Here is a 25,019-nt window from a genome sequence, read left to right on the forward strand (position 1 = left end):
ACAGTTCTCACACCAGCATTCCTATCTCCTTGGATAGGTGATGCTCCCAGCAGGGAAGGGGCGGGGTGACACCTTCCCAGTTCCTTTAGGTCCTGTGCTCTGTGCACTACGCCATCCTGCCCCCAACACATCTGATAATGGGGCGTGCTGGGCATGCTGCTGTCATTTCATCTCTGCACACACCCCCTGATTGGAGCCCCGGCCACACCCCCAAAGGCGCACCTCCCCTATATCTGCAGCCCCACTTCCACGGTCGCGGTATTCTGGAATCAGGGCAGACTCTGACCCAAGCTGGGCCAATCAGAATCCCACTTCTGGAAAGACAGTGAGGCCCTGGCTGCAGAACTTATAAGCAGGCTCAGGGAGGGGAGGGGAAAAGGGGCTGCCAGCCTGGGCGGCTGCAAGGTGCTAGAAACAACCCTTCCTGAAGAGGAGGTGGGGTTGGTATGGAGAGAACTAAGATGAGGGGCTGGTGACTCCTGCCACGCTTCTGGTCGTCAGGCTCCATGAGACACTCCTGAAGGCTTTCAAACACGGCCCCTTTTGTACTGGCTCCTCTTTTCAAGGGTTTTTGTTCCCAGAAAATTCACACTCCCTATGGGCCAGGGAGCATCCACCCAGCTCAGCATTGGGACTGTATCTATGCTCTGATCCCCGAGTGTCAGTTCAGTGAGCCCTTTCTAAGCAATTGCTGCCTGCCTGGCTCCTTCCCAGTGACCTTCGCTGTGGTATCCTTGATGTCAGGGACCCCCAGAACCCTGTCCCAGCAGCTTTTCTCACTCATGCCCCCCTCCCTTGGCCATCCCCTCTGGTCCTTTGGCTTCAGCTACTATCTCTGGGTTGAAAGTCCCCAACTTTCTCTCTCTCTCTCTCTCAGCTCACAGCTCTCCAGATTTCTCTTTTCAAAATCTGTTATCTGATTCAGTAAAGAACTCCCTGAGGAGGGAGTGAAGTCCTAACACATGTAGTGCTAAGTTGAAAGCAAAATTTTGCTTTAATGAATACAATTGGCACCAAAATGAAAATAGTTTAACTGTAGATTACCTATCAAATTCAAAGACAATAAACTTATGCAGAAAAGAGATGTGGATCTGGACCTAACTCTACTTGTTAAACCACCCTTGAGCTGCAACCATAGACTGACCACAGATACAAGAAGTCAGCCAAAATCAAGAAAAAGTATCCTAGGAGAATCAACTGGCCCTACAGAGTTTATAAGGAACACTGTATACGTTCTATTATTATTTGTAAATGATTGCTTACACAGTCTCCACATCAGTAAAATTAAAATGCCAGTGCATACATTCATTTCTGTGAGAGCTGGCTGTTAAACATTTATCAGCATATTATTTATGCTGAGCTCTGGCATACCACCAGACCTGGCAACAGGTTCCCACAGTGGTACTTTTCCATAAAATTTGAAACAATATGTTTCTGCGTTCTTTTTCTTAAAAGGGTTGCAAACTATGCACAGAATCCAGCCACAGGAAGTCTGGATCAGCCCCCAGAGGAAGCTTTTTGTCAACTGTGAACACTAGGCAGTGAGGTGAAAATGGACACGATGACGGGTTACCGAAAGAAGACCCGCGGAAACAGGGAGAGCTGTGTGTCCACGGTGAGGCGGGGCCAGGAAGAGACTGCAGCCGGGGGCGTTTAGGGGGCCAACGGAGATGTTTAGAGGCAAAGCAAGAAGGACTTATGCTGGGAGGGGATTGTAAAGAAAAGGAAGCCGGTAGGAGAGGGGGTCAGATCGCAGCCGGTAATGCCACCCCAGGTTCCTCCCAGACCCAGACTCACCTTCTCGAAGTATCTGATCTCATACTCTGTGCCGTTGGCCCCGGGGGCTCCCGCGGGGATGGGCTCCCGCCACGACAGAGACACGCTCTGGGGCTCCACTCGGTCCCTGCGGATCTCATCCTCCTCCCAGGGCGCTGAAAGTTGAGTAATGTGAGGTTCTCTGGGGCAGGGGCAGGCGGCCGGAGAGGCGGGGCGCGTGGGGAGCCACATGGGGCGGGGCCCAAGGGGCTGCGGGTGGGGCAAAAGGCTCCTGGGGGCGGGGCCCAAGGGGCTGTGGGTGGGGCAAAAGGCTTCTGAGGGGCGGGGCCCAAGGGGCTGCGGGTGGGGCAAAAGGCTCCTGGGGGCGGGGCCCAAGGGGCTGTGGGTGGGGCAAAAGGCTCCTGAGGGGCGGGGCCTGAGGGAAAGCGTCCTCACGAGGCTAGAAGAGAGCTCTGACTCCACAGCTCTTGGCCTCCGCAGTTCCTAGCAGGAAAGCAGCAGGCCACGTGCTGCTTGCCCACCCCTACACTCCAGCATCCCTTCAGGTTCAGTTCAGTTCAGTCGCTCAGTCGTGTCCAACTCTTTGCGACCCCATGAATCACAGCAGGCCAGGCCTCCCTGTCCATCACCAACTCCTGGAGTTCACTCAAACTCATGTCCATCGAGTCGGTGATGCCATCCAGCCACTTCAGGTATCTGGTTCTAATTCCCCCAAGCTATTTCTACATGCTCTGTGCCTTGGAGATATTAGACAGCACAGCAGGCAGGAAGACAAGCTACTTAACTATTCTAATAGTCTGGTCAAGAGGTAATATACTCAAGTAAACTAGGAATAGAAGGAAATTACCTCAACAAAATAAAGGCCATATATGAAAAGCTCCAGCTATCATCATACTCAATGGTGAAAAGCTGAGAGCTTTCCTTTGAAGATTAGGAATCTTGCCACTTCTATTCAACACAGTCCTGGAAATCCTAGACAGTGTAATTAGGCAAGAAAAAGAAATAAAAGGCTTCCAGATTGGAACGGAGGAAGTAAAATGATCTCTGTTCACAGATGACATAATCTTCTATGTAGAAAACACTAAAGGTTCCACAGAAAACACTGTTAGCAAAATTGCAGGATACAAAATCAAATCACAGAAAATCATTCGCATTTCCACCCATTAACAATGAACAATATGAAGTGAAAATCAAGAAAGCAATCCCACTTATTTAAGTTTATTCCTAAATATTATAAAATAAAAAAGTCTCTTTGACAAATGGCGGTAGGAAAATTGAATATCCACACAAAAAAGAAAGACGTTGGGCCCTTTAGTTTACACTACATACAAAAATGAACTCAAAATGAATTACAGACATAAATGTAAGACCTGAAACTTCTAGAAGAAAACATAGAGGAAAAGCTTCATGATACTGAATTTGGCAGATTTCTTGAATGTGACACAAAAAGCAAAAAGCATAGGCAGCAGATGTTAAATCAACAAATGGCAGTACAAACTTAAAAACATCTGAGCAATAAAGGAAACAGCAGAGTGAAAAGGCAACCTATGGAATGGGGGAAATATTTACTATACACAGATCTAATAAGGGGTTAATGTCCAGAATATAAAAAGAACTCATTTAAGTCAACAATAACAACGCCAAACCCCACAAATAGCCCAATTTAAAAATGGGCAGGGGCTTCCCTGGTCGTCCAGCTTTGAGAATCCACTTGCCAGTGCAATGGACACGGGCTCGATCCCTGCTCCCGGAACACTTCACATGCCGTGAGGCCCGCATACTTCAACTAGTGAGCCTATGCTCTAGAGCCCATGTTCCACAACAAGAGAAGCCACCACAGTGAGAGCCGGCACACTGCAATAGAGGGTAGTCCCTGCTCTCTTCAACTACAGAAAGCCCATGAACATCAACAAAGACCCAACAGAGCCAAAAATAATAAATAAATAATAAATTTTTTTTAAATGGGCAGAGGACTTGAATAGACATTTCTCCAAAGATGTGCAAATGGCTGATAAGCAGATAAAAAGATGTTCAACATCACCAATCATCAGGGAAATGGAAGTCAAAACTATGAGATATCACCTCGTACCTGTTAGGATCAAAAATAAACAAAAAGCCAGAAATAACAAGTGTTAGACTGTGGAGAGACTGGAACCCGGGGCACTGTTGGCACTGTTGGTGGGAATGTAAATTAGTGCAAACACTATGGAAAACTAGGATCCAACTGGAGATAATCATATTAAGTCACTCATAAAGAGAAAGACAAATACCATACGATAGCGCTTACCTGTGGAATCTAAAATATGACACAAACAAATCTATCTATGAAACAGAATCTCAAGATACGGAAGTCAGACTGGTGGTTGCCAAGGTGGGAGAGAGTCTGGACAGGGGCAGAGTGGGAGGTTAGGGGCAGCAGATGTAAGCTTTTATATAGAGAATGGATAAAGCACGAAGTCCTACTGTATAGCACAGGGAACTACAGTCAGTATCTTATGACAAACCATAATGGAAATGAGTATTTTTTAAATGTATATAACGGAATCACTTTGCTGTATAGCAGAAACTAACACAATAGTGTGAATCAACTATACTTCAACAAAAATGCTGATAAAAAACAAAATAAACATAGAACTACCATGTGACCCAGCAACCGCTCTTCCAAGCGTACAGCCCAGGGGAGTGAAACCACAATCTTGTTCAGACTACTGCACTCTCATGTTCAGTACAGCATTACTGACAATAGCCAAGGTACAGAAACAAGCTAAGTGTCTGCTGACAGATGAGTGGACAGAGACACAACTATATACATATATGTTTCATGATATGTTATTCAGCCATGAAAAAAAGAAATCCTGCCATTAGCAAAAACACAGATGAACCCTGAGGGCACTAGGCTAAGCGAAATAAAACAGAGAGACAAATATTGCCTGATGTCATTTATACGTAGAATCTAAAAAAGCCAAACTCAGAGAACAGAGAATAGATTGGATTTTTGCCAAGAGATAGGACATGAGGTAAACAGGGAGATGTGGGTCAAAGATCCAGACTTCCAATTATAAGAAGAATAAAATCTGGGGATCTAGTGTATACCATGGTGTACTTGAAAGCTGCTAAGACAGAACATCACTGTTTGCACCATGCACAAAATGTAATTATGTGAGAGGATGGATGTGTTAACCTTCTTATGGCAATCATTTCACAATATACACATGCACCAAATCATCACACCTTAGAATTACACAGAGTTATATGTCAATGATGTCTCAAAAAGGTAGAAAGGAAAAAAAAAAAGGAAATGTGATATAGGCATACAATGGAATACTACTCAGCTTAAAGAAAGGAAATCCTCTCATATGCTACAACATGGATCAACTTTGAGGACATTATGCTGAGTGAAATAAGCCAGTCACAAAGAGACAAATATTGCATGATTCCACTTCTATGTATGCTATCAAAAGTAACTGAACTCTTAGAAAGTAGAATGTGGTTGCCAGGGTCTGGGAGGAGGAGGGAAGAGGAGTTGTTGCTCAAGGAGTATAGAGCTTGCATTATTTTTAATAGTTTGCATTTTGCAAGATGAAAAAGTCTATAGGGGTCTGTTGTATGATGACGTGCACATAGTTAATGCTACTGTACTGTACCCTAAAATGGCTAATTTGGTAAATTTCCTGTTATATGTTTTTTACCAAAATAAAAAAAAATAGTGACGCTCAGGTCACACAACCCAAAGCAATTAAATCAGTTTCTGTGGGGTGGGATTCAGGCATTACTATCTTTTTAAAAAGCTTCTCAGTGACTCCACTGTGTGTCGAACAGAGGGTTTTCCAAGCGAAGATGCTAGGAAAGTGGATGGGTAAGTGGTTCCAAGGGCTTCCCTGATGGCCCAGCTGGTAAAGAACCCACCTGCAATACAGGAGACACAGGAGACGCGAGTTCAATTCCTGGGTTGGGACGATCCCCTGACAGAGGGCATGACAACCCACTCCAGCATTCTTGCCTGGAGAATCCCATGGACAGAGGAACCTGGCAGGCTACGTCCACGGGGTTGCAAAGAGTCAGACACGAGCGACTAACCCCACAAGTGGTTCCAAGGCTCACAAAAGGTATCCAGGAGGGATATGGAGATCTGAGAGCCATTGCAAGATGATTTGATGAAACTGCCCAGGGCAACGTGGAAAGGGAGAGAAGGCAAAGTTAACAGGAAACAAGCCCAAGAAATGACCACACTTAAGAGGCAGGCAAATAAAGAGGAGCTTGGGAAGGAGGAGCCAAAGAGAGGAGAGGAAAAACCAGGAACAAATGAGGCTACAGAAGCCCAGGAAAAAGAACTGTTAGGAAGGTTCCCGCTTGACTCTTCCTGTTATTAGCTACTGGTCCACAAGCAAGAGCTTCAGTTCCCTTACACGCAGATGGGAAACAATAATGACCTCTTCATACTTGCTTTGAGAATTTTATGAATTAATAACATATAAAGAGCTTAGCACAATACTTGACATAGAACAAGCACTCAATACCACATTTACCAGCCAAAGGAGATGCTGGTTGGCAGTGTCATATGCAGAGCAAAGATGGGTAACAAAACAATTCAAAGTGCCACTGGCTTTAACAATGTGGAGGTTCCTAGTGTCTTCGGGGCATTCAGAGGAAGTAGACAGCAGAAAGTAGCCATAGGACTTGGAAGAGGTCAGTTTTCATTCCAATCCCAAAGAAGGGTAATGCCAAAGAATGTTCAAACATTCTTTGAATGTACAATTGCACTCATTTCATATGCTAGCAAGGTTATGCTCAAAATCCTTAAGGCTAGGCTTCAGCAGTACGTGAACTGAGAACTTTCAGATGTACAAGCTGGGTTTAGAAAAGGCAGAGGAACCAAAGATCAGATTGCCAACATTTGCTGGATCATGTAGAAAGCAAGCGAATTCCAGAAAAACATCTACTTCTGCTTCATTGACTATGCTAACGGCTTTGACTGTGAGAATCACAAGAAACTGGAAGATTCTTAAAGAGATGGGAATACCAGACCATACCATCTTACCTGTGTCCTGAGAAACCTGTATTTGGGTCAAGAAGCAACAGTTAGAACCAGACATGGAACAGAATGGTTCAAAATTGGGAAAGGAGTACGTCAAGGCTGTATATTGTCATCCTGCTTATTTAACTTCTATGCAGAGTACATTGTTCAAAATGCTGGGCTAGAAGAATCACAAGCTAGGATCAAAATTGACAGAAGAAATATCAACAACCTCAGATATGCAGATGTTACCACTCTAATGGCAGAAAGTGAAGAGGAGCTAAAGAGCCTCTTGATGAGAGTGAAAGAGGAGAGTGAAAAAGCTGGCTTAAAACTCAACATTCAAAAAACGAAGATCATGGCATCCAGTCCCATAACTTCATGGCAAACAGAAGGGGAGAAAGTGGAAGCAGTGACAGATTTTATTATCTTGGGCTCCAGAATCACTGTGGACAGTGATTGCAGCTATGAAATTAAAAGACACTTGCTTCTTGGAAAGAAAGTTATGACAAACAAAGACAGAATATTAAAAAGCAGAGACATCACTTTGCTGACAAAGGTCCATGTAGTGAAAGCTATGGTTTTCCCAGTAGTCATGTACAGATGTGAGAGTTGGATCGTAAAGAAGGTTGAGTGCCAAAGAATTAATGCTTTCAAAATGTGGTGCCGGAGAAGACCTGTGAGAGTCCCTTGGACGGCAAGGAGATCAAACCAGTCAATTTTAAAGGATATCAACCCTGAATATTCACTGTAAGGACTGATACTGAAGCTGAATCTCCAGTACCTTGACCACCTGATGAAAAGAGCAAACTCACTGCACCCTGATGCTGGAAAGACTGAAGGCAAACGGAGAAGGGGTGGGAGTGGACGAGAGGGTTAGACAGCACCTCCATGTCCAATTCAATGGACACAAACTTGAGCAAACTTTGGGAGACAGCGAAGGCCTGAGGAGCCTGGTGTGCTGCAGTCCATGAGGTCACAAAGAGTTGGACACAACTTAGTGACTGAACAACAAAACAACAGGTAGCAAGGAGTCAAGGAAACGGAGACAAGGGCCTAAGGAGCTATATTTGAAAAGCATATAAACATGGCTTCCAGCTTTAAATGGTCACCATCTAACAGCCCCCATTAACTGATGTCTCTTCCAAATTCTAATTAAAACCCACATATATGGGAAACACAGAAATGTCAACATAAATGAGTCTTGACAGCTAAATGTCAGAATGGGGGGATAGGGAGTAAAGTGGAGTATTTCCACCTATGATAAAGTGAGTGGGACTGGACTGGAAAATATAATTGTAGTGAACCCCCAGGTATGCTGCCACAGAGTGGCATTGCCTCCCATCCTAAAAATAACTTGAAAGATCCTTTATCCTTCCTCCCACTGTCTGACCCTTTTAAAAAAAAAAAAATAGCAAGGTCTTTGTTGACTGGACAATGAGCGCACAGCCGTCACTTCACTGCAAAGTTGCTTCCCCTCTCCCCTGAGAGGGCCTCTCAGCCTAGATACACTTGGAGATGGCAGCTCCCAGAAAAGATGCAGGCACAAAGGGAAGAGGAGTGATGAGACATCCTAGGAAGGGGTGCAACCTCTTGTAGATACAGATGGAAGGCAGAGATAGGACAGAGCCAGGAATGCCATTTTTTAAAACTACATCTTCTGAATGTTATCAGATGGCCAGGATATAGAGATAGGAGAAGGTTCCATTTCAGCCCCGCAGAGTGATGTTAGATGAAAGCCTGATAAACCCTGAGAACGAAGCTAAAAACAGAACCCAAGCACCTGCTCTCCCACTGTACATTTGTTATGCGGTTCAGTCAGCACCCGAGTGGGACCAAGAGTCCAACAGACAGTGGCTCTTCAACAGCCATGCCCCACTTTCTGCTGACCAAGCCCAGTTTTGGATTCAGGGTCTACTGTCTCCCCTCAGATGACTCGGGTTGATTCTGATTGTCCCAAAACATTCATGTGCACTCATTCCCTTTGCCAATAATTAGATCAGGGTTGGATTCATAATCCAATTCTGGACAAGAAAAGGAGAAACCACCTAAGAGGAAGAGGGATTCTGGGAAAGGTTACTTAAAAAAAAAAAAGTGTTTATTGATTTGTTACAGTTTTGCTTCTGCTTTTTTATGTTTTGGTTTTTGGTTGCGAGGCATGTGGGATCTTAACTCCCCAACCCGGGATGGAACCCATACCCCTGCACTGGAAGGCAAAGTCTCAACCACTGCACTACCAGGGAAGTGCCTGGGAAAGGCTTCCTGCTCTTAAAAAGATACCAACAAGGAAGAAACCTCCGTCCATAGTTCCTGGCCTTGTTTTTGGAAGAGAAGCGAAAAGCAAAGGAGAAAAGGAAAGATATAAGCATCTGAATGCAGAGTTCCAAAGAATAGCAAGGAGAGATAAGAAAGCCTTTCTCAGCAATCAATGCAAAGAAATAGAGGAAAACAACAGACTAGGAAAAACAAGAGATCTCTTCAAGAAAATTAGAGTTTACAAGGGAACATTTCATGCAAAGATGGGCTCGATAAAGGACAGAAATGGTATGGACCTAACAGAAGCAGAAGATATTAAGAAGAGGTGGCAAGAATACACAGAAGAACTGTACAAAAAAGATCTTCACGACCCAGATAATCACGATGGCATGATCACTGACCTAGAGCCAGACATCTTGGAATGTGAAGTCAAATGGGCCTTAGAAAGCATAACTACAAACAAAGCTAGTGGAGGTGATGGAATTCCAGTGGAGCTATTTCAAATCCTGAAGGATGATGCTGTGAAAGTGCTGCACTCAATATGCCAGCAAACTTGGAAAACTCAGCAGTGGCCACAGGACTGGAAAAGGTCAGTCTTCATTCCAATCCCAAAGAAAGGCAATGCCAAAGAATGCTCAAACTACCACACAAATGCACTCATCTCACACGCTAGTAAAGTCATGCTCAAAATTCTCCAAGCCAGGCTTCAGCAATGAGTGAACCGTGAACTCCCAGATGTTCAAGCAGGTTTTAGAAAAGGCAGAGGCACCAGAGATCAAATCGCCAACATCTGCTGGATCATGGAGAAAGCAAAAGAGTTCCAGAAAAACATCTATTTCTATTTCATTGACTATGCCAAAGCCTTTGACTGTGTGGATCACAGTAAACTGTGGAAAGTTCTGAAAGAGATGGGAATACCAGACCACCTGACCTGCCTCTTGAGAAACCTGTATGCAGGTCAGGAAGCAACAGTTAGAACTGGACATGGAACAACAGACTGGTTCCAAATAGGAAAAGGAGTACGTCAAGGTTGCATATTGTCACCCTGCTTATTTAACTTATATGCAGAGTACATCATGAGGAATGCTGGGCTGGAAGAAGCACAAGCTGGAATCAAGATTGCAGGGAGAAATATCAATAACCTCAGATATGCAGATGACACCACCCTTATGGCAGAAAGTGAAGAGGAACTCAAAAGCCTCTTGATGAAAGTGAAAGAGGAGAGTGAAAAGGTTGGCTTGAAGCTCAACATTCAGAAAACAAAGATCATGGCATCTGGTCCCATCACTTCATGGGAAATAGATGGGGAAACAGTGGAAACAGTGTCAGACTTTATTTTTTTGGGCTCCAAAATCACTGTGGATGCTGATTGCAGCCATGAAATTAAAAGATGCTTACTCCTTGGTAGGAAAGTTATGACCAACCTAGATAGTATATTAAAAAGCAGAGACATTACTTTGCCAACAAAGGTCCGTCTAGTCAAGGCTATGGTTTTTTCCGTGGTCATGTATGGATGTGAGAGTTGGACTGTGAAGAAGGCTGATCGCCAAAGAATGGATGCTTTTGAACTGTGGTGCTGGAGAAGACTCTTGAGAGTCCCTTGGACTGCAAGGAGATCCAACCAGTCCATTCTAAAGGAGATCAATCCTGGGTGTTCATTGGAAGGACTGATGCTAAAGCTGAAACTCCAGTACTTTGGCCACCTCATGCGACGAGTTGACTCACTGGAAAAGACTCCGATGCTGGGAAGGATTGGGGGTGGGAGGAGACGGGGACGACAGAGAATGAGATGGCTGGATGGCATCACTGACTCGATGGACATGAGTTTGAGTGAACTCTGGGAGTTGGTGATGGACAGGGAGGCCTGGCATGCTGTGATTCATGGGGTTGCAAAGAGTCGGACATGACTGAGTGACTGAACTGAACTGAAGGAAGAAACAGTTATTTTTCTGCCCTGGATGGTAGGGTGTGACGTGTGGAGTGGCTGTATCCATCTTGCCACCATAAGGGAGCCAGCCTAGGTTATAAGGACAGAAGATTGCAGAGAAAGAAAGAACCTGGGTCCTTGAGAGCACTATTCAGTTGCTGAATTAACCAAGCTCTAATTTTACTCTTCTTAGGTAAGCTACGAAGTCATTTCAGTCAAAGGTTATTTGCACTGAATTGTATTGTTACTTGCAGCTGAAAGCTTCACAAACCAATCCAAAGGACAATTCATGTGTCGTGGTCTTGGTTTGGTTTTTGGATTTTTGGGGGCAAATATCAGTTATTTCCTTGTTCAAGAATAAGTAAAGAGAAAATGGGCATATGAAAAAATATTTGTGAATTAGCAAAAAAAAAAAAGTATTATTCTGAAAACTCAGGAGGAACAGATCTTGAAGAGTGATTAATATGACAGTTAGAAGAACAAGTAAGGAGACTGTTTGGCATCTTCAAGAAGATGAAAGAAAACACAGCCTCTGAAATAGAAGCAGAAGGCAATGAAGAGAAAACAGATGGAGAAGAAAAAGAAACAGGATGACATGAGATAAAAGTGGAGAAGGTGAGAAACGCTTGTAGGGAAACTAAAAATGCGTTAGCAAAATTGAAATATCTAAAAGTCATTATGAGTACACGGAATTTAACAAAATCACAAGCAGAATGGGAAACTTAAACTTCTTAGTCTTTGGAACATCAAGTAGACAGTAAGGAGGAAACAGAACGATTGAATAATATAGTACTTAGTATATATGAGGAAAGAGAAAGGCAGAGAGGGAACACTGCAGTGCAAAAAAAAAGTGAGGTGCGCATCACTCCAAAGCAGCCATGGAATCGTTAAAAGGGTCACCATATCTTAACCCACAAAGAAAACTCCACCAGCTCCTTTAAAAAGGAAACACTGTAGGGGATTCCCTGGCGGTCCAGTGGTTAGGACTTGGTGTTTTCACTGCCAGGGCCTGGGTTCAAACCCTAGTTGCAGAATTAAGATCCTACAAACCATGCAGCAAAAAAACAAAATAAAAACGCAAATGCTGTACAAACCTCCTTCTCTAAACATGAAGCAGTAAAATCAGAAACAAAAAGACAACAAAATAAGTCATCCGGAAATTAAAACACATTCTCCAAAACACTTTTAGTCAAAACGACAATACTAGAAGAAAACATAGGTACAAATCTTTATGACCTTGATTTAGGCAATGGTGTCTTAGATATGAAACCAAAAGCACAAGCAACTGAAAAAAATAAACTGGACTTCATCAAAATTTAAAATGTTGAGCTTCAAAAGATAGTAGTAAGAAAGGGAAGAACAGGGAATCCCCTGATAGTCCAATGGTTAGAACTCCATGCTTTCACTGCCAAGGGTTCAGACAAAAAAAGAAAGTGGAAGACAGCTAGTTGCCAGAGGCAGGGGGTGAGGGGTGGACACAATGAGTGAAGGTGGTCAAAATGGACAAATTTCCTGTTATAAAAGAAATAAGTCCTGGAAATGTAATGTACAGGGTGGTAACTAGCATAGTGATTACAGCTAAAAATACTATATTGTATACTTGAAAATTGCTGAGAATAGGTCTTGAAAGATCTCATCATAAGAAAAACAATTTCTAACTGTATGTGGTTATAGACAGTTATGGATGTTCTAGACTTATTGTGGTGATCACTCTACAGTATATATAAATATCAAATCATTATGGTGTATACCTAAAATTAATGTTATATATCAGTTATGCCTCAATTGCCAAAAAGAAAGTGAGTGACAATCCACAGATCAAATATTTGCAAATCATGTGTATGATGGTTGTTATGTATGGAATTGTGTTCTCTCAAAAAGATATGTTGAGGTCCTAATGCCCAGTACCTCTAGAATGTGACTTTATTCAGAAATATGGTCTTCACAGAGGTAATCAAGTCAACGTGAAGTCATTTAGGTGGGGCTTATCCAGTGTGACTGGTGTCCTACTGAAAGGGGGTGGTTCAGACACAGAGACAGACAGTGATGGAGGGGAGATGGCGTGAAGACATGTGGGAAAGAGGGCCGTGTGACTGGGGCGATGCACCTGTGAACCAAGGAAGGCCAGGGACTGCCAGCTAATCCAAGGGCTAGAAGGAGGAGCCCTCCTCCCCTACAGCAGTCACACAGAGCATGGTCCTGCTGAAACCTTGATTTCAAACTTCTCACTTCCAGAAGTGTGAGGCAATAAGCTTGTTTTAAGCCATCCAACTTTTAGAAATTTGTTACAGCAATCCAAGGAAGTAACACAAAGGTATCCAGAATATATGTATATATTAGACAAAAAAAAAAACTTATAACTCAATGACAAAAAGAAAACCCAGCACATTGAAAAGAGGTTCAACATCAGTAGTTGTTATGGAAATATAAACTGAAAACACAGTGAAGTAGCACTTCACATCGACTAGGATGGCTGTAATTAGCAAGACAAGCAAGTGTTGGTGACGATGTGGAGAAACTGGAACCTTTGTACATTGCTGGTGGGAATGTAAAATGGTACAGTTGCTTTGGAAGACAGTTTGGCAATGCCTCAAAAAGTTAAGCAGCTCCTCAAAAAGATTTTTTAAAAGTTTCCATCTATATTGGTCCATGCAGGCTGCCATAACAAGACGCTACAGACTGTGTGGCTTAAACAATGAAAATTTATTTTCTTACAGTTCTAAAGACTAGAAATTCCAGGTGATGCGTGCAGATTCATATTTGTATTCTGGTAATCAATAATCTCAGATATGCAGATGACACCACCCTTAAGGCAGAAAGTGAAGAGGAACTCAAAGGCCTCTTGATGAAAGTGAAAGAGGAGAGTGAAAAGGTTGGCTTGAAGCTCAACATTCAGAAAACGAAGATCATGGCATCTGGTCCCATCACTTCATGGGAAATAGATGGGGAAACAGTGGAAACAGTGTCAGACTTTATTTTTTGGGGCTCCAAAATCACTGTGGGTGCTGACTGCAGCCATGAAATTAAAAGATGCTTACTCCTTGAAAGGAAAGTTATGACCAACCTAGATAGCATGTTAAAAAGCAGAGACATTACTTTGCCAACCAAGGTCCGTCTAGTCAAGGCTATGGTTTTTCCCGTGGTCATGTATGGATGTGAGAGTTGGACTGTGAAGAAAGCTGATTGCCGAAGAATGGATGCTTTTGAACTGTGGTGCTGGAGAAGACTCTTGAGAGTCCCTTGGACTGCGAGGAGATCCAACCAGTCCATTCTAAAGGAGATCAATCCTGGGTGTTCATTGGAAGGACTGATGCTGAAGCTGAAACTCCAATACTTTGGCCACCTCACGTGACGAGTTGACTCACTGGAAAAGAGTCTGATGCTGGGAGGGATTGGGGGTGGGAGGAGACGGGGACGACAGAGAATGAGATGGCTGGATGGCATCACTGACTCGATGGACATGAGTTTGAGTGAGCTCCGGGAGTTGGTGATGGACAGGGAGGCCTGGCGTGCTATGGTTCATGGGGTCGCAAAGAGTCGGACACGACTGAGTGACTGAACTGAACTGAACTGAAGGGCTCTCTTCCTGACTTGCTCCCAGCCACCTTCTTGTTGTATCCTCACCTGTCCTTTCCCCTGTGTATGGACAAAGGGCATAAATGAGTTCTGGTGTGTGTTCCTCTTCTTGTAAGGACACCTTGTAAGTCCCTGGGATTCGGGCCTCTCCCTTATGATCTCATTGCTGCTCAGTTGCTAAGCCAGGTCCAACTCTTTGCGACCCCATGAACTGCCGCACACCAGGCTTGCCTGTCCTTCACCATCTCCCTGAGTTTGCTCACACTCATGTCCATTGAGTCAGCGATTCCATCCAACCATCTCATCCTCTGTTGCCCACTTCTCCTCTTGCCTTCAGTCTTTTCCAGCATCAGGGTCTTTTCCAAAGAGTCAGCGCTTCCCATCAGGAGGCCAAAGGTGGGCTCATTACCATTAACTATTTCTTTAAAGGCCCTATCTCCAAATATAGTCACCCTGGGGGTTAAGGCTTCAATATAGGAATTTGGGGGAGATAATTCAATCTATGATACCATATGACCTAGCAATTCCACTCCTAAGTATATACCCAAGAGAACTGAAAACATATGTTTCCACAAAACTTGTACATGAATGTTCATAGCAGCATTACTCTAATAGCCAAAAAGCAGCAACAGTCCAAATCCCATAAACTGACGAATGAATAAACCAACTTGTGGTATAGCCACACAACGGAATATTAGCCATAAAAAGGAACGCAATACTGATACATGCTACAACATGGACAAGCTTTGGAAACATTGTGCTAAGTGAAAAAAGCCAGACACAAAAGTCTACACACTGTATAATTCCATGTACACAAAATGATCAGAATAGGAAAATCCATAGAAACAGAAAGTGGATTCGTGGTTATTAGGGGCCAGAGTTGGGTGGGAGGAATCGGGAGTGACTGTTAGTGGGGTTTCTTTTGGGGATGATGAAAATGTTCTGGAATTAAAGGGTCTGTGATAGTTGCATAGGAAAAAATGACTGAATTGCACACTTTAAAAGGTATATGAAATTTTATGGTATGTGAATTATATCTACAAAGAAAATGACAATATGAACAACGTGCAGTGTATAAAAACACACTAGATGTGACCAAAGCTATATTCAGAGGAAATTTCTTAGACTTAAAATATTAAAACTATAACAACTAAGCACTGAACTCACCTAGAAAAAGGCCTCAGGAAAGCAGAAGGATGGTATTAAGAAAGATATAATCATAAAATAATTGACAAAAATAAAGAGAAGTGGAATTGACGAGTTCAAGAGCTGGTGATCTGTCACAACCAATAAAACTAATTCCTTCAAAGAATAATTTTTAAAGAAGAAATCACAGGGCACAATATGAAGAAATAGAAAGTAAACTCTAGATACTACAGAAAGTTTTTAAATAAACATTTCTGGGCTAATAAGTTAGAAAAAGATCATCAAAAGATGTTCTGTGGAAGTACAGATTAACAAAACTGATTCAAAAGGAAGTTACAGAAAAAACTGGCCCATCAGCATACTTTCCCACTAAAAAAGTACAGTTTCCCAGGCAGTTCTGCCTGTCTCCAAAGAATGATAACTATGCTATTTAAACTATTCCCGAGCAGAGAGAAAGAAAAGATGCCTTTTTCAAAGCCAACATTACCAAAATGCTAAAACTTGACAAAGAACACAAAAACTAATCTCTCTTATAAATGTAGATGGTAAATATTAAAATATAAGCAAATTAATTCAGCAAATATTGAAAGAATAATACACTCATCTGCAGTAGGGTATAATCTAGGAATGCAGAAAATCACATTGTAAAATCCATTAGTAGAATTCATCATATCAAAAGTTCAAAGGACAAAAAAACATGTGGTCATCTTGAAAAATACTTAAGAAGCATTTTGTAAAATTAACATCTGTTGCTGACTTTTTTTAAGCAAAAGCATTATATGGCCAAAGAACTAAAAGCAGGGCTTTGGTAATAAACCTGAGTTCTGGCTGACTTTGGATAATCCACCTGGCCTCTCAGACTTCAGTTTTATCATCTGAAAGATGATTATAATTCTATTTAAATGAATTAATGTAGAAAATCATACTGCATGGTACCCAACACAGAGCAGACCTCAATCAGTGGAAGCTTAGTGTTTTCATTAATAGAAGCAGAAGGTTATTTCCTTAACATGATTTTTAAATCCATCTATATCAAAATATGACTGTTATCAGGAAATACTAGATAAAAATTTGTGCTGCATATATTATGCAAAGGGGGATTTACAGTAGATAATTCTAGGTATGGATATAAATATAGAAAAAAATGTGGAAGGTTATACTCCGAGACATTAGTAGTTGTGTTTATCTCTGGATAACAGATTTGGGTGCTTTCTTTCATTTTCAATACTGAATTTTAAAAATATAAATGCAGGACTTTCCTGATGGCCCACTGCCAATACAGGGGACACAGGTGTGATTCCTGGTCTGGGAAGATCCCACTTACCATGGGGCAACTAAGCTCTTGTGCCACAACTACTGAAGCTCAAGGGCCCTAAAGCCCTGCATGCCACAGCAAGAGAAACCACCACAGGGCAGAGTAGACCCTGCTCTCCCCAACGAGAGAAAGCCCACACACAGCAATTAAGACTCAGGGAAGCCAAGAAAAAAGAAGAGGAAAAAAAATTGTTAAACGTAAATGCAATAGCAAATATTAGATAGGGATAATTTAAAAAACAAACAAAACAATTGTTCTTCCAGAAGACCGGACAAGTTGGGAACCCTCTCCCAAAAGGCAGAGGAAATGGACTGAGAGCTGAAAATGACAAAGGAAGTGACAAGATTTGAGAATCAGAAAAATGGATGTACAACTCAAGGCTTAGAAAGAGTCTTAAGAGAGAGACTGGAGTTATCAGAGGTTCTAGTCAAATAACTGAAAAAAACTATCAGAAATAAAAAGAGGTAGGCAGATTGAAAGTTTTATGATGTTATAGCCAGACTCAATGAAAAGAGGTCAATATTGGTTAGATTTCATTTTCACCAGTACGCTAAAGAATTATACAAACATCCATGTGTGCACACCTTTGTACCCAAGTTACCTACAAAACAATGAAAATTACCCTGGCCTCAGAATTCTCTGCAACACAGCTGCCATTAGACAAGGAAGCAGAGTCACAAAAGGATCCTATCTTCTCAGACATGAAAAGACTCAGAAAATACACTCATTTCTTGCAAAGGATACTTGAAGGATTACTTGAAGCTAAGCCCCGAGTGAGACAAATCAAAACTATTAATAAAAGTCAAGAATGAGGAAGGTATATTAAAGGAGTGCAGGTCTTCACTTATTCATCTGAATTCCAGACTCCCAAAAGGGACGGTTATGTGTTGGCCAGTGAATTCGATTGCCCCTACCCTCTGACCCTCTGTGCTTCCTTGCTCTTTTCCAGGACCAGGAAAGAGGGTGAGGCAGTAGAATCCTTGTAGAGCCCAAGGGACACACACGGTCCCTCTTTCTGAGACAGGAAATAAGGAGGTATGATTCGGCTTCCCACTGAAATTTTTGGACAGAGTGGGCAAAAGACTGCAGAATCTTCCACCTCTTTTTTCCGGCAACTGCAGAGCTGGGTGTGGGGCAAAGTCTCGCTCCCAGGTCGGGAAAGAGGAGCGCGCACTGGCTTCCGCAAACGCAAACTGAACACTCATAACCTCTGTGGCCCGGAGGCACAGAGTCATCCGCATCTTCAGCTTCTCCCGCCTGGCCTTCGGAAGCGGGGCTGACCTCGGTGGGGGTCGCCGGGGTCGGGGATTTTTGTGTAAGACCAGCGATCGCAGTTTATCTGGGATGGTGGCGGGCTGTGGGGATGCTCGCGGCGGGCGGGACAGGGGAGCGCGCGGGGTGCAGAAGACCTTACCCCCGGGCCCGGTGGAGACCGTGACCTGCGCGTAGGTGGCTCCCGCCGCGGCCGCCGGGCCAGACACTCCGTTGAGCGCGGCCACGCGCACGGTGTAGCGCGCGCCGGGCCGCAGGTGCAGCAGCGTGGCGGCGCGCTCCCGCAGCCCCACCTGGCGCGGCACGAAGGCCACGCGCGGCCCGCATGGCTCGCACGCGCCCGCCGGGCCCTCGCGGCCGCAGCGCAGACACAGCAGCGAGTACGTGACGTCCGAGCGGCCGCCCGAGTCGGCCGGCGGCAGCCAGCGCAGCCGCAGCGCCAGCGGCGAGCGGCTCAGGCTGTACTGCAGGTCCCGCGGCGCTGACGGCGGCCCTGGGGGAGACGGGTGGGCGCAGTCAGGGCTTGGGGTGGGCGGCCGCGGAGCAGAGGAGGGCGGGGGCGGGGCGGGGCGGAGCAGGGGCGGAGCGTGGGTGTGAAGGGCGGGGCGGGGCGGAGCAGGGGCGGGGCGTGGGTGTGAAGGGCGGGGCCGGGCGGGAGGGGCGGGGCGTGAGCCGGTGAGGGGCGGGGCGTGGGCCAGTGAGGGGCGGGGCGTGAGCCGGTGAGGGGCGGGATGTGGGAGTGGGGTGCGGTCAGTGATGGGGTGGGTGGCCGTTAGTGAGGGGATGAGGTTACGGTTCTGGGGACCCAACAGAGTGTAAGGGGCAGGAGTCCCCCTGCTGACTGGAGAGTTAAGACAGGTGAGGGCGGGAGCGGTGGGCGGCGGCCCACGGGGTGATTCCCCAACAAGCCTAACCTCATCCCTTCGTCTAGACTCTCTCTGTTGTCCTGGTTCTTCCATCCCCAGGCCCCAGCTTGCGGTCACCACCCCTCCCTCCACTCTGCTGGCTGCCACTTGAGCCCTGGCGCTCGCCAGCGTGGAACCCCTGCCCTCACCACGCCTCGATTCCGCCTTTACAGACCGTCCCCCACACCCTGCCCGTGGTAAGGCATTCGGGAGCTGGACTCACGGGTGCAGGACGCCGAGGGCGGGTCAGTGGGCGAGCGTGCATAGCTGTCCTGGCACACGCAGAACGTGGACGCGTTTTCCAGGGCCCGGCTGTGCTCTGGGCACGGCGAGCAGAGGGGCCGCCTCGGGGACACCTTGTAAAACCCTGGGGGACAGGCTGCGGGGAGGAACTCCGTGAGGAAGGGGCTATACCACAGCCTCTCTCTTCTCCACTTTCCTGATTGGGGTGGGGCTGCGTTGCTGCTTTTAGTAATTAACTGAATGCTCATAACAACCTGTGAGATCTGCACTTTATCTTCATTTTAAAAATGAGGGAACTAAGGCTCAGAGAGGTTAAGTAACTTGCCAGATGTCCCACAGCTAGTAAATGAAGGGATTCCAACCGCAGCCAACTGGTTCAGAGCCCACACCACACTGCCCTAATGCCCACTAGAAGAAAAGGAGCCAGGCTTTTCAGTTTTGATGTGAGGACAGAAGGGAGGGGTCTCTGAGGGTTGTTTCCCAGTTACTAAAGGACAGCCACCCACACACTCCCAGTTAGAAACACTGTCACACACAAACACATATACACTTGTCAGAGCTCATCCTCCCACATCCACTGTTTGAGGGTTCAGTTCAGTTCAGTTCAGTTCATTTCAGTCACTCAGTCGTGTCCGACTCTTTGCGACCCCATGAATCACAGCACGCCAGGCCTCCCTGTCCATCACCAACTCCCAGAGCTCACTCAAACTCATGTCCATCGAGTCGGTGATGCCATCCAGCCATCTCATTCTCTGTCGTCCCCGTCTCCTCCCACCCCCAATCCCTCCCAGCATCAGACTCTTTTCCAGTGAGTCAACTTGTCGCATGAGGTGGCCAAAGTATTGGAGTTTCAGCTTCAGCATCAGTCCTTCCAATGAACACCCAGGACTGATCTCCTTTAGAATGGACTGGTTGGATCTCCTTGCAGTCCAAGGGACTCTCAAGAGTCTTCTCCAGCACCACAGTTCAAAAGCATCAATGCATCATAAATTCTCTACTGACGCACTTGGTCCCCATTTAGGAGTGGAGCCAGCCACTCTTAAGTGGAGGGAGAAGAGGGACCATGCAAGTTCGTTGGTTCTGACACCTCCTCAGTTACTTTGCTTCTCTCACTTCCCTCACCTCCTCTAGAAGTTGGGGGTTAAAAGCACAGGCTTTTATATTTAAACTGTGAAGAAGGCTGATCGCCGAAGAATTGATGCTTTTGAACTGTGGTGCTGGAGAAGACTCTGAGAGTCCCTTGGACTGCAAGGAGATCCAACCAGTCCATTCTAAAGGAGATCAGTCCTGGGTGTTCATTGGAAGGACTGATGCTGAAGCTGAAACTCCAATACTTTGGCCACCTCATGCGACAAGTTGACTCACTGGAAAAGACTCTGATGCTGGGAGGGATTGGGGGCGGGAGGAGAAGGGGACAACAGAGAATGAGATGGCTGGATGGCATCACCGACTCAATGGAGGTGAGTTTGAGTGAACTCTGGGAGTTGGTGACGAACAGGGAGGCCTGGCGTGCTGTGATTCATGGGGTCGCAAAGAGTCAGACATGACTGAGCAACTGAACTGAACTGAACTGAACCTGGGTTTGCAGCTGAGTTGCATGACTTATTTGCCATGTGGCCTTGGGCAAGTTGGTCCACTTCTCTGAGCCTTGCAGGGAATACCTGCCTCAAAAAGGTGGTTGGAAGATTGAGATAAGAGATGCAAACTGCTGAGGCCAGTACAGACAACATTGGCACACTAATGGTAGTAGTTACTCTTCCTCCAGCACAGGCCTAAAGTGGAAACAGCTAAACACCCACTCTAAAAAATTTCTCACCAGCTGAGCCAGGTAGGCAGGCAATGGCTCCTGGCCCTCCTCTCAGAGCTTGGGTGGTCCTCACCTGGTTCCCTGTCCCTGCCAGGATTTCTTTATCCCTCTCCTCTGGTTTAGCTTTTTGTGGAAGACTGGCAGCTCTCCAACCCCCAAAAGACATAATACAACAGAAAGGATGCAGACTAGCCCTTGGGAAGAACTTCCAGCTCTCTGGGAGAAGAGGGTAGGGGGCTGAGGGTTCTCATCTGGAGGCTTAGGTTTGGTGATGGGTCCCTCTTGCCTAGAGCCCTGGGCTTTGGGCAGCTTTGGGCAGGGCCTCCAAAGCTCAAGAGCCTTTGGAAGTCCCTGCCCTCGGAACAAAACACGGGGCTCGCTAACATCTGGTTTGTGCAAAAGCAGTCAGGCCGGGACTCTGGAGGCCTGGGTTCCAGTGTTAGCCTTGCTACTTCCTATGCCTCTGTGGCCTCAAGAAACCAGACAAATGCGGACACTAAGCATGGCCTGCCCCCTTCCATCGGGAAGTAAGGGAGGGACGTGTTTGCAGGATCGCACAGCAGGAGGGAAAGAATGTGGGAGGCTCCTTTCTCCATGTGTATGTTTGTCTGGGGTCCCAGAGATGGGTGGTCCAATCGGAGACATCATTGCTTATGTCTACTTTGAGAGGCTTTGTTTAGAAGATGTTGTATGGAGGGGCAGACTCAGGAAGGGACTCCTGAGTACCGGCCCCCTCCCTCTCTTCCTCACAGTCAGAGTCAGAATTTCAGGGGTCCTCTAGTTGAACACCCTCTGGCCCATCTTCCAGCAGCTTTCCCAGGAGGAGCCACAGTCTTTGCTCAGATACTTGGTAATGGGACCACACATCCTTCTGAGGCGGCCTCTGCTGAACAATGCTGGCAGTTTGAAAGTGCTTCCATTTAAATTTCACAGCAGCCCCCTAGGGTACTTTCCCCCAGCTCTGAGAAGAAAGTGGGGGTCCAGAGAGATTGAGTAAGTTCTCACCGCCCCTCAGTACCAGGCGGAGCTGGGATATGAGTTCAAGCCTCTGCCCCCTGTAGGGGGCACTGTGGGGGAGTGGGAATAGCAAGTCACAGCTGTTAGGTTGCCACCTGTCTCACATGGGCATTCACTAAGCAGATGGTGGGGCTTCCCAAGTGGTTCAGTAGTAAAGGATCCACCTGCAATGCAGAAGACACAGGTTCGATCCTTGGGTCAGGAGAAGGAAATGGCAATCTGCTCCAGTATTTTTGCCTGGAAAATTCCATGGGCAGAGAAGCTTGGCAGGCTACAGTCCTTGGTGTCACAAAGAATTGGACATAACTTAGCAACTTGGCGACTGAGCACGCATGCCTTCATGCTGAGCCCAAATCAGCTTCCCTGTATGTAACCAGCCTCATGCCTTTCTATTGCAGTGACTTAATATACCCTGTGGAGCCTCAGCATGTCTGCTTGGGTCCCTCTGCTCCAGGGCAGTCCTACAGAGATTTGAAGACACAAGTCATACACTCCGACTTTTTCCCCCAAGGGAAACCCCACATCTTTCAATAATTCCTCTGGTGGCTGGGAGAGGGGCAACAAGAGTCATGGTCATTAAAGAGAGATGCCTCTGTGTCTGTCTGTCTTCAGAGAGGGTTCTGTAATAGCTACAGAAAACACAAGGCCTTCCCCTTTTAAATACAAACCTGATCATTTCATTTCCCTTTTTGAAACCCTCCAACAGCTCCCCAATGCCAACCCCACCCATGCCACACTGAACATTTTTTCCTTTTCCACCTCTGCATCTTGTCCCATAGTGTCTTATGCAACTTCTCTCTTGGCAAACGCCTGTTTCTCCAAATCCTAGTTCAAAACAATACCTCCCTTGTGAAGCTTTACCTGGCACCCTCCCCACGTCCTTACTCCCTAAGGCAGAGCTGATGTCATTACAAATGGCCTTTGTCTGGTCTCAGCCAAAGTCAGAAGTTGGATTGGGTTCCTGAGTCTGTGTGTGTGTGTGTGTGTGATTGCCTAGAATGTATATCTAAATTCCCTCCTTCAGTCCCTGATCCATCCGTTCAACAATTTTTTAGCATTGGCTATGAGCCAGATGCTGTTCTAGGCTCTGGAGCTGCAGCGGTGAGTAAAGCAGAGCAAGATTCCTCTGTCCACTGGTACAGGTGCCCCCTCCTAACCCACAGAGAGAAGAGAGGCCGTCGGTTGGTAATTCTCTTCTCTATCAGCTCTTTCCAGTAACAGTACAGGGAGTGGAGCCGTAAAAGCAGTCCATTTAAGGTATGGGCAGCAGGGCACTGTATTTAAAAACAATAAAACTGACTAAAATGTGGCCTGCTTTTTGTCAGCAGCATGCATCAGCAATTCCGATCCACATCAGTAATAAAATACTTCTTCCCCAGAGGCCGACTGCCTCCCCCACCTTGGTACCCCTTTGGCTCCTCACCTCCTGTGTAAACAAGGCTTCCTCTCATCTACAGTAAAAAAAAAAAATCCTCTCTCCACCCAATGTCCTCCTCAAGACATCATACCCTCTTCTCCCCTTTCAAACCCAGCCTCCAGAGAGTATTTACATTCCCTGCCTTTAGCTCTTCAATTTCCTTCATCCTCTTACCTGATGCAGCTGGTAAGACCTCCATCACTCAGCTGAAACTGCTCTCGCCAGGGCCACTAGGCAGACATCGACCAATCCTCGCATTACCTGATGGCTCACCAACACCGCAGGCCATCCCCTCCTGGAACCTCCATCACTCTTGTTGCTGTTTAGCTGCTAAGTCATGTCCAACTCTTTTTTGACCCCATGGACTGCAGCCCGCCAGGCTCCTCTGTCCATGGGATTTTCCAGGCAAGAATACTGGAGTGGATTGGCATTTCCTCCTCCAGGGGGTCAGCCTGACCCAGGGAACAAACCCAGGTTTCCTGCTTGGCAGGCAGATTCTTTACCACTGAGCCACCCAGGAAGCCCTCCATCATCCTTGGCTACCATGAAATCAGCCTCTGATCACTGCCTTGCAGTCTTCTTTATAGCTCCCCTTTGTATATTGCTGTTCTGTGAGACTTCATCATTGGCCGCCTTGCTTCTTACCCCACACATTCTCCCTGGTCTGTCCCAACCAAACCTATAGCTTCAGGTAGTGTCTGTCTCTCAGTTCTGAGCGCCAGACCCGCTTTCTAACCTCCTCTATTTGAGTGCACCATGGACACTGTCAATTCTTTATGTGCATTCATGCCCTGTGTTCTCTACTCCAGTGAATTACCATCTATCCATTCCATCCTCTGGATGCAGATCAGTCAAAAAGGACTCCTTTCTCCTTTGAAATCAATGGTAACCAAGTGCTGTGGAGGTTGTCTTGTTATTACATCCATCCTTGTCACTCAGTGAGCTCTGCTACTGCCTTGGTTCAGAACTCGTGCTCCTTCTCCTGGACTATTACATCATCTTCCTTCCTCAACTTCTGGCCTCTAATCCTTCCTTCTCCAGCTTTTTCTTTGTAATTGCAGCTCGAGTGATCTTTTGAAAATACAAATCTGAATTTGTCAGATCTCTGCTTCAAACTCTCCCTAATGGTCTAAAGCATAAAGTCGAAGCTCTTTATCCCTTCTTCATCCCCACTCAAGGCCCTTCATGGTCTGCCACTCCTCTTCTCCAGTCCCGTCACCCTCACATCCCCAAATGCCCTCCTCTGTACCCATGCTGACTTGCTGAGCCCCAAGCAGGCCATGTTCTCTCCCGCCTCCATGCTTCTACAGACACAATCTCTTACCTCAGAATTCTCTTGGCTGCCTGG

At 45.8% G+C, this 25,019-nt stretch overlaps 1 protein-coding gene across 1 annotated transcript in view; it reads right to left on the minus strand.

The window, feature by feature from the left end:
* EPHA10 (EPH receptor A10) overlaps positions 1–25,019 on the minus strand; it is a 45,751-nt gene that overhangs the window by 15,624 nt on the left and 5,108 nt on the right. The window contains exons 4-6 of the mRNA XM_055403404.2: positions 19,411–19,566; positions 18,425–18,775; positions 1,798–1,931 (exon numbers count right to left, since the gene is read on the minus strand). Coding sequence (XP_055259379.1) covers positions 1,798–1,931; positions 18,425–18,775; positions 19,411–19,566 — 641 coding nt within the window. The remainder of the gene's footprint in view (positions 1–1,797; positions 1,932–18,424; positions 18,776–19,410; positions 19,567–25,019) is intronic.

Source organism: Moschus berezovskii, chromosome 4, assembly GCF_049115385.1.
Source record: "Moschus berezovskii isolate FMDL1 chromosome 4, NW_MosBer_1.0, whole genome shotgun sequence".
In the NCBI taxonomy this organism is placed as follows: Eukaryota; Metazoa; Chordata; class Mammalia; order Artiodactyla; family Moschidae; genus Moschus; species Moschus berezovskii.